The sequence below is a fragment of the Malurus melanocephalus genome, unplaced genomic scaffold, assembly GCF_030028575.1.
Source record: "Malurus melanocephalus ecotype Western Australia unplaced genomic scaffold, MMel_1.1 scaffold_441, whole genome shotgun sequence".
Taxonomy (NCBI): Eukaryota; Metazoa; Chordata; class Aves; order Passeriformes; family Maluridae; genus Malurus; species Malurus melanocephalus.
In genome coordinates this window covers 304,953-315,541 of record NW_026623673.1, presented here as the reverse complement: position 1 = coordinate 315,541, position 10,589 = coordinate 304,953, and the positions used below count along the sequence as shown (strand labels likewise).

The 10,589-nt window shown below is 45.8% G+C and overlaps 1 protein-coding gene across 1 annotated transcript in view; it reads right to left on the bottom strand.

Moving 5' to 3' along the window:
- Positions 1–5,344: 5,344 nt before the first annotated feature.
- Positions 5,345–10,589, bottom strand: part of GRIN2B (glutamate ionotropic receptor NMDA type subunit 2B) — a 200,620-nt gene continuing 195,375 nt past the window's right edge. The window contains exons 12-13 of the mRNA XM_057380256.1: positions 9,096–9,334; positions 5,345–7,287 (exon numbers count right to left, since the gene is read on the bottom strand). Of these exons, the coding sequence (XP_057236239.1) occupies positions 5,389–7,287; positions 9,096–9,334 (2,138 nt within the window). The 3' untranslated portion in view covers positions 5,345–5,388. The remainder of the gene's footprint in view (positions 7,288–9,095; positions 9,335–10,589) is intronic.

Here is a 10,589-nt window from a genome sequence, read left to right as displayed (position 1 = left end):
GGACACGCCAGGTGTGTTCAGCAGCAGGGAAGCACTTATGGGAAAGAGTGGGTGCAGATGGGGATCGTGGCTTGGAGTCTGTTCCCATTTGTTGCCAGCAATTTGGTTCCTTTCTCACACACAGCTCCCAGGGGCTCCTGTGGTGACCCAGGCATATGCCACAGAGAGGATGCATAATTGGACCCTACCCTTTGCCAGATTRGATTGAGAAGAAAGAGTGAAGTGTAATTCCTTAGAGAGAGGCCACAGAGGGTCAGCACAAAGTCCTTTCATCAACACTCCTGATCTTTAGCCCCTTCCATTTTCCTTTTCTTTTTGGCAACCAAAAATGCGTGGGGACATGCAACCTCCCACCCATCTCMACGAGCAGGGCTCATCAAAGGTTGCTTGACTGGAGTGGAGGATGTGTGAAAGGCCTAAGTCTGATCATTGGCTGTGTTCCCAGGCTTGCTTCCATCTGTTGATAAGCAATGGAGGTGGGAGGATATGCCGTATTTGATAGAAAGCTCTAAAGCAAAGACTTGCCTATGAAGATCCCTGAGGTATCTCTGATCACTTTAACCTGTCACCACCATCATATTAATTCTTTATCTCCCCCTCTCTCTTTTGCTGATAATTTTGCTGTGAGCAACAACCTGATCTGAATGAACAAAGGGRCATTATTCAAGATGGATGCTAGCGTCTTCTCAGAGTGAGGAGCTCAACATCAGCAGGTATTGCTGAAGAAGAGGCCCATCCTGCCAACTCTTAACCCCTCCATCAAATCCTTTGGGACATCACCAAGGAACCTTCCTCCCCCTATATGCTGGAAATTGAAGTATCAATTCCCTACAGGCAAAGTTCATACTTTGATATTGCTGAGCAGTTTGAACCCACTGGGATTCTCACCTGGAGAGTTCTGACAACGCATGCTGGATTTCAGAGAAAATGGGATTTTTTTTGTTCTTGTTGTTGAGGTGGGGACGGTGTGCTTCATTGTCTCAACTGACAACAAGTTCTGACTGCAGCTTTTCTTGCCTACTTAGGATGYGACAATTCCAAGTTCTGATACTGCCCTCGCTGTGAGGCGTGATGGGAGACAGAGAACTACAACACCAGCCTGTGCAGTGCTGCACTGCAGTAAAAAGCTGGTGTGAATACTCCAACAAGGTTTATGGTGTGGAGATCCATGGCTGCAAGTTCTACCTGCCAGCTGCTTTCCACTGTGCATGGCACATTTCTGATATTTTTTTAATATTTCCTCTGTCTCCTTCACACACATCCTCCTTCAGCTGAGTACATACACTCCAGTACCACTTCAGAAGAACATGGCTCATGAAAATACCTCTCAGAGAGCCATGCCTGGGGCTAGAAGTGAGGAGGTAAATGTCAGAAACATTGCCAAAGGTGCCTAATCTTTCCTGGGAGGCTGTCTGCAAATATTCAGTAGAGGTCATCAACTGTAGAGGACACAATGGTTTTTGCTCAGTATTCTTGTGTGCAGAAAACTTCAGAGAGAGGAAATGTCCCCAGCCACTGCCACAGAAAATACTGGTTTTTCCACAGAAGAGAGAGAGAAATGGTAAGGTAGGGGATGTGGAGTTTTGTCGGGCTCTGGTATGAAATCCCATTCTTTTCTGGACAGGTAATAAACAGCACATGGGTGGTTTTCTAGTTTAGACAAAACCTGCTGCTAATATTACCTGTTTGATTCACTTGAATACTTACAATGAAAATACACCAAATCTAAAATTCTAAATATATAATCAGAGTTTAATAACATCATTGATTTATTTTCTGAATTATGAATTACACCCACCCCCCTCCCACCCCTTCCCCTTCATCTCTGTCCCAAAACTTGTTGACCTGTCAGAACTAAAAGAAACAAAGCAACCAGAAAAGATCGCTTATAGGAGAAAGGATTAACCTGATGGACACATGGCCTAATATATTATGGGAGAAGGCAAAATACCAGACTCCTGTGGTTAGACCAGTGGTTCAGTCCAGAATTTCCAGTTCTTCTTTTCTGGTTGCCCTAGAGCATTCGAGTGGTTTGTGGCACAGTTAATATTTGCAGAGCACTCGAAGTGGTAACAGTGCTACAACAGTATGAATACTAGATAATGGTTTTGGCAAACTATCATTTGCCGATCGGTAGAACAAGGGACAGACCAGTTCAGAGAAAATACGAACCAACTTTCAACCCAGAACACAAAAATCAGAACCTTTAGGAAGAGATTTGAAAAAAGTTCCATTAACTTCTTTTTGGTTTGTTTTCAGCATAATTTCCCTGCAGAGCCACCCTCCAGGTTTCCTCGTTCCAGGTGGGGAGGGAAAAGTACCAAGATAACCGCCAAAGAGATTAGCTGCCCTCGTCAGCTGTCAAGCTCCCCAACCCCAAGCCCTTAGGAAATACCAGAAATTATCACGAGCTTTCCCAGGTCCAAGATTTCTAAACCAAAGTAGCATTGGAGAAGTCTCTTAATGTCAAAGTGATGGTCCGACCTGAGTGGCCAACTTGATGGTTCACCCCACCACTATCAAGACAGCGTAGTGCCTGGAGGCCCAAACTCCACAGAGAGATGCTGGTACAGAGAGTTTATATGCAAAAAGGAATTGGGGGTGTTCCGATCAAAACATGAAACCCTGCTGGCAAGGCTTGAAGTGACGTTCCGGCGTCTTCCATTCATGAAGATAAAGGTGACAGGGCAATACAGGGGGCCTCAGGGGAGCACAACAAACATGGGTTTCTCTCTCTCTCTCTCTCTCTCTCKCTCTCTCKCTCTCTCTCTCTCTCTTTTTTTTTTCCTCATTCATACGGCCTCGACCTGCGTAAACCGCTTCCAAAAATGCAGCCTGAAAAGTCATAGAAAACAAACAGAACAGAAACAAACTTCCCCTCCCTCCCACCCCACAACCTGAATATTCACAAGAAGAGAAACACCAATTTATACAAAAACGCAATAAAAAAGAAATATTTACAAATGAAAGGAACGCCTTCTTGGTGGCCACTGTCAGAGGTGTCTGACAAGCTGCCATGTGTTCTGGATTGCAGATCGCTCTGTTAATTTGTTTGGTTTCTTTTTTTTTCTCTTTTCTTTTCCTTTTTGTCCTCRTAATGAGAGAAGAGGGAAAGAGTAAGAAGTTCCCTTACCCCAAAGACTAGGGGGTGGCATTACAAAGACTCTTTCCCTCTTTCCTCCTTAATTTTCTCAGCGAAATATAAGAAAATAGTCCCCTCACCAATCTTGCCCACCCTCTCCTCACACACTTTGACTTTACAGGTAAATCCCACCCTCCCCCCTGCCTCAGCTTAAAAAATAAATAAAATAAATAATAATTAAAAGGCCTTCTGTTGGCTTAAAAAGAGAAAGRTAAGATAAAATCAACCATGGTGTGGTGAGGAATGTCAGAGAGGTGGCTTTCAGCTCCAAGAAAAGTGGCTCATAAAGACGGGGCTGCCATCTCCCCTCAGAGTCAATCCTCAGCAGTGTCCCCATGCTCTCAGCACAGAACTCTCTCAACCCTTCCCCTGGCGAGCCATGGTGATTGAGACACTGGGACAGACCCAGGATAAGCAGTAGCGACTTCGCCATATCTCTCAGGATGGGAGARGTCGGTCCACACCCCCACCTCAGGAGAAGGATGGCATATGAAAGGGGTGTTCAGCTTCTCACTCCTACCATTTTCCTTCAGTTTAACCTGCATCTAAAATGATACACAAAAAACACTCTTATCGATACTAAGTGCACCAGGAAAGCTGTCACTACAACTGCAGGGATGGGAAACCCTAGGCTATTCCAGCTTTTCACCTGTGCTAGTATCTCTCTCTTTCACACAGAGGCACACACACATGTACACACACATCTCAGCTTTGCACATCTTGTCTTCAGTCTTCAGCACAAGTTTCTGTGCACTCTGGCATTTATTCAAGCACATCCCTACCCAGGAAGACAAGCTGTGTACTTCCTCTGTACATTCAATAGTAAATATACACATGTATTTCCCATGGGTGCRTACACCCTCCTCCCATTTCCACATGTGCAAGGAGGCATTGAAACAGTCCACCAGCACCACCGCCACCACGTGCACCCTTTTACAGCATTTCTTTTTCCCTCTCCAGCAATGGCAGAGGGCAYCCTATTCTTTTTGTTCTAATCTGCTGGCCAAGGGTAGAGTGAGCAGAAGGACTAAGTTCCTTTTTTCTCTCTGCTCCTCGCCAAAAGCACATGCCAAAATGGTTTGGTGTCCCCTGAAGTGACAGTGAAAACACTSCCCACCTTTCCCTATTCTTAAGCTCTGTTCTACTGTGTTTGTTCTCCAGACACTTCATAGGACAGTGGGTTTATTTTGCTTTCTTCACAGACATTTCAAGTATAAAGTTATCATATATACTCGCATATAGGCAAACCCACACTACATACTGCTCCCACCCTGAATGTCACAACTAGTGAGCAGCTCACAGCTATCGAACCAACCCTGTTCCTCTTTCCTCAGATTCTTCTTACTTCAGTGCAAACCAGCATCTTTTGGCTGAGTTTGGGAAACCAGCCCTGGAGTCAGGGAGGCTGCTGAACAGCTTTCCCAAACTCAGACCCCACCTCTTTTCTCTCTCTCCCACTGGTCTGCTATAGATTCAATGGCTGTAACAGCCACAGTGAAATCACTAGCCTGACCTGAGGACAAATCTTCCCTCCCTCCCTCCACACTCCCCAGCAGACAATTCAAAATTTTAACTTAAAATTTCTCAGCATATACGCAAATATATATATATATATATTTCAGCCCTAAACCCCCATAGTCTTCACAAAATAATGTCACAAGAACCTCAATATAGCTAACATGTAAGTGCATCAAGTTAGTCTTGTTATTCTCCCTTCACTTTCTCCACATCTCAAATGCTAYTCTTTTCTAGGCAGTTTTAGGAAGAGTTGCCTGAGCAAGCATGTTTTCCTGCATGTCCATTACACTGCTGCCACTGCCTCCTCCTGCCACACACACACACGTGTGTGTACACACGCTTTTCCCTGCTGGGAGCCAGCAGAAGTGAACACTGAAGTCACTGCTGCTCCTCCTCAGCCCACCCCTTCCCTGCCTTTTTCTCTGCTTCCTGAAATCGCGAGCAAGGATATCCAACTCCGACATCACTGTAAAGTGCAATGGCCAGGAATGGAGGAGAATGGGAGGAGCGAGAACATGGAAAAAGAGATAAAACGGGAGGCTTGGGAAAGGAGGAGGAAGAGGGGAAACCAATGAGGTGGCACTTGTCACCAGTGCTGCACTACTCAGAACTCTGGTATCCCACAAAGTAAGGACGACTCAGGAGAGCAGCGGATGGGATTGATCCCACCCCACCCTCCCATGCTCCACATACACCCCCAGTCCCTCCCCGCGCTCTTCCCCTCTCACTCAAACATCTGACTCAATACTGGAGAGTTTCTCATAAACATGCCCGTTGCTGGAGCCATTGAAAGCCCTGGGGTTTTTGTTGTTAGGCACACAGGGGTTGGACTGGTTCCCTATACAGATGTCCTTCTGGAAACGGGCTGGCACAGCCCCATGAAGGGCTGAGACCACCGGCTTGTTGGTGGTGACAATGGCTCGGAAGTCTGGCCTGGCTTTGGGCCCTCCTGCCACCACAGGCTGCCTGAAGAAATAAGATTTGCTGCCGTGGAGCAAGCATTGGTCATCCCCAAAAGTGGGGATGAAAGGGTTTTGGGTGACCCGGTCGGGGTAGAGCGACTTGCTGAGCATGTAGCCCCCACTGCTGCCGGGGTTGTTGTGGTGGTGGTAGCTGGTGGCGGGCACTGAGGACTTGTTGTTGGCAAAGGTGGTCTCACTGGCTGGCATCTCAAACATGTGGGCGTAGGGGCTCCCCTCCAAAAAGCGGCCCTTGTCCTTGAGGCTGACGCTGCGAGGGGCCAGGGCTGAGTCATCCTTCTGCAGGTCCACAAAGGTGTCATAGGAGTGCTGCCGGCGGAGCTTGTTGCGGTTCTTCTTCTGCACCTTGGAGGCAGAATTGGAAGGGCTCTGAGGATATTTGGAGGAGGAGGTGGCACTGGTGGCCACGGGCACGGGGGCAGGTGGCTGGTCCAGCTCTTGGAGYGAGTTGTCCTCACTGATGTCATACAGGTTGCCCGCTTTCTTGCAGGCCTCACAGCGGATGCAGGCCTGGCGGGTGGAGTTCTGCCCCACCGTCGATGGCGTGTAGTTGTGCAGCTTAGAAGGGCAACTGCGGCAGAAATTAGCCCCGCTCCGGTCCTCCCAGTCTAGATTGGTCAGGTTCTTCTCCCACGGCGCTGGGACCCCACTCACAACACCGTGCTTGTGCTCGTTGCCTCCGCCAAACTCGCCTGAGCCGTGTTTGTGGTGAGCCCTGTTGGTGCAGGATCCACCCCCTCCTCCTCCCGTGTCACGCTTAAACTCATCTCCCCGTTCTTTGTAGATATCCGTCAGGTCCACGTGTTCCCAGTGCGGTGAGTTCTCCTTGGTCCGAAACTGGTCAAGGTAGAAGTCCCGTAGCCCTTCCTTGTCCCTGAAGTAGCGTTTGTGGTCRGGTGAGCGGGGCGGGCGCCGGCGGTAGGCCAGCTCTATCTCATCGAACTCCCGCCTGGACTTGGCAGAGGCCGGGCGCTTTTTCAGGCTGTCCTTGTACTGCTGCTTCCGCCTCTTGGCTGCGTTGCCCTCGATGTTGCCGTAGGTGACCGTGTGAGTGGAAATGTCAGAGACATCTGAGCGGATCAGGTCGTCGTGGGTCCCGCTGCCCCCGTAGCGGTCACTCTTGAAGGAGAATTTGCCATAAAGGTCACCCAGCTGGCTGTGCTTGGCAGGGGGTAACCCCAGGTCCAAGGGCTTCTTCCCGATGGAGCGTGACAAGGGAGGGTTGTCACAGTCATAGAGCCCATCGATGGAGCTGGTGCTGCCGATGCTGTGGGGGCGGTGGTGGTGGTGGTAGTGGTCCTGATACACATTGCTGTCCTTCAGCTGCAGGTTGCCAAAGGTCCTTTCCACCTCACTAATGTAGTCGCTAAAGAGGTTCTCCTCGCAGGGGGGGTTGTTGTAGGATTTGCAGTCTGAGTGGGTGAAGCTGCGGCGGTGCTCGGAGATATCGTAGACGGATGACTCGCGGCGGATAAAGTCCAGGGCACTCTGTGGTGAGCCGTTGACCCCTGACAGGTTGGCCATGTTCTTGGCTGTCCGAAGCAGACGGAGGATGTTGGAATGGGTGTTGTTCATTGTTGCTGTGGGGGAGTTCATTGCTGACTGGCGTTCTTCAATGGCCACGCCGTGGATGCAGCTGTAGATACCCTGAAATGAGAGAAAGCAGGAAGGTGAGCCATCCTGCAAAAAATACACAAAAGGGTACCTGAACTTGGAAGCATCCCGTGAATCAAGAACATGTTCCTGTAGGATAATAGGGCCTGTCAGCCTTTCATCATGAAGCACAATCAAATCAAATGAAATCAGATCTGCCGTATCAGCCCTTGCTGTTCTGCCCCTCTTCCTTGACCCTCATATTTTTTCTTTTCCCTCCATTCCCCTTGTTCTGCTTTCAAATCATATCCATAGGATGCAGGAGTATTTGCTCACATCTGTAAGAGTTAGTCAAATCTAGTAGGTGTAACACAGAATTGCAAATGGGGACAATAGTATCCTTGGGACTAAAAGAATCAAGACAAATGTTTCTGTGTGGATGAAAGGAAGAAAGTCTATTTTGGCCCTTGAAACTCATCTGGACATCAGTGAATCAACAAGACAGAAGCTATCTTAAAAAGGGAACAGCTTCATTTGTCATAAATTTAGCTACATTAATCAGAAGCACAGATTAGAAAACGAAACAGAGAAAGAGCAGTGCTGTTGAATAGGTATATAGGTCTTTTGCACCTGGTTAACTGAGGTACAATAGAATTTTTAATTGCGTTGTTAAATTTAACAGTCATAACAGGCTTCAAATTGACGTCCCTGAAAGCAAAAGCCCTCTATTTAACCTCATAACTCCACATTCTCTACAAGCTGATGTGACCCATGACACAGACTGTTTGCAAGGGCTATCTCTAGGAACAGAGGGAAAGGGGCTCCTTTATTCCCTGACCTGCCAAATRGTGCCTGATGATTAATGCCAATTGTGAAATGGATACCATCAYATCATGTTAGCATGGTTTCTCAGCAGCCAGCAGATGATTAACACTTTTCAGACCTTTCATAACCTGGCCCAGATCTAACAGATAACCACAGAACAAAACAATCTGTTCTTAGCTATGGGTCAGCAAACACAAYGCCCCATCTCATCTCCAGACTAAACCACATTGGAAACTAACACTGTAGAAGAGAGGCTGTGCCCTTGCATTCAAAAGGCTTTGTCATTTCTCTCCAGTACGTTATGTAGCAATTATATACTCCTTGTACAATCAAAGTAAATTCTGTTACATCAGATGCTRAGCTAAAAAATGCCAAGATTTGACCTCACTTCAGAATGGATCAGGAGAAAGGACAAGTGGCTTGAAAGAAGGGGAAAAAAAGCTCCAAATGGGATACTGCTAGCAACATGATGACTCAGAAATAGCTAGAATCTGCTTTAAATGTAAATGTTATATCCTAAGGCAGATTTGCATAAAGCAATTGCTAAGTTTATGTGGTCATCCTCTGTGGAAGGATTTCTGCATGTTTCCAGGCATGGCTTTTGGTTAAGGACTTCTGACTGTCAATGATGTCACACTTCTAGTTAATAAAAGATCAGCTGAAAAGCTGTAATATAGAGGACAATGTAAAACTCACACATTTCTAATCATATTATCCATCATTACTTGATTACATTTGGGGGGCCCCCAAATCTGGCCTCCTCACAACTCACTTTGGAGGAGCAAACAGTAACAGTCARCCTGTCTCTATACTGTGTTTTCATTTCCATGTGAAATTTCCATTTCTTTAACCATTATCCAGCAGAGACCAGAGATGTCACAGAAAAAGCAAACATGTTTCTGCAACAGTAACAGCATAAAGATGACGCTGTGAGGACTGCCATCCTGTCCCATCTGCGTGTTAGATATTCCCCTCTGCAGTACCTAGGAGTGTCTGAATAAAGCCTCTGCTCCTCCCTGATAGTAAATGTCACTCACCCTGCTGATGGAGAAGACCACACCAGGCTTGCCAGAGCAGACGCCCATGAAGCAGTGGCGGAACTGCCAGTAGAAGAGATGCTCACAGATGAAGGTGATGAGACTGAGGGCCATGGCTGCTCCCAACATGTAGAAGACACCTGCCATGTTATCTATGTCCAGTTGGCTGCTCATAACCTCATTCTTCTCATTGTGACAAATGCCAGTGAGCCAGAGAGCTTCCAGCTCCTCCATCTCTCCTAGAAAGACAGACAGGAGGAAAGAAAGGGGTTAGATAATCCTGCATTGACTAAGGAGCTCAGACTGAGGCAGACTGAAAACAGAAAGATGATCTAAGGTAATTTCCAGTCTCCAAGTTCTTTTTCCACATCTATAACATCCATAAAATATCCCGACTGCCCTTCTGATGGGGGCAAGTGCCATTTGTCACAGAAAAGTMAACAGGATTTTTCCACAGCCCAATATTAGCCATAATTGTACTACAGGACAATTGCTGAATGCCTGCAGTGAGATCCTGAAACAGYTGCTCACTAGATGACTGAAAACCTGGCCTCACAAACTTCCACTTTCATTAGGTCAATGAAGGGAAAAATTAGAGACTGATACCAGTAGACAAAAATTAATCACTTCTAAATGAAAGCATTGTATGTTTCCATCTCGGAATTCAAAATATTGATTTTTTTCAATCAAAGCTTTTTCCATCATATCCATAGCTCATTAAAACTAGGTGCAATGTTCCAAAAAATATTTGAGTATTTTTACTTGTTTTTCTTCTCTTCAATTTTGTCCAAATTCAACACTTCCAAGGGTTTCGACCAATCAAAAATTTAATTTACTAATTTGTATCAGCTAGGAGCAAATGTTCTGTACTCTAATTTCATACACCACTTACTACCATTATGGTACTTTCATGAGGAGTGAGTGAGAGGTAAACACTCACACACACATATATCGAGATTTTCAGAACAAACTAATTTTGCAGGTTGACAAACTGTTTCATGTTGTTAGGAAAGTTAGTTTTTCACATTTTCAATCTCCAGTCCAGTGGCAGGGGAGAAAAATCCATATATTTAAGTGGTGCCATAACAGAGTCTTTAAAGCTGTATGGAGAACTTAAGTCTTTTTCTGAAATAATATGTATTAGGCTGTTTAGGAAACAGAACAAGCTATCTGTCAGGTGGCCAATTTTCTGAAGTAAATCCATGTTCTCTCCAAATTTATAACATCATATGTTATTTTCAGATTTCAGGGAAAAAAAAAGAATATTTATAAATAAAATAAACCATTAATGTTATTTATTCATAATAAAGGACACAGGAAAATGTAGCGTGAAATGGAAAGACAGGAAAATACTCCCAAGAAGGAATTTGTTTTCACATGAATAATTTTTGTTAATATTAGCAATTTCTCTGTAAATTAAAAGGTATACTAGGTAACTATAGGGTTCTAATTAAAACCTCACTCAAAAATACGCTTATGGGTTTCAAGCTCTTC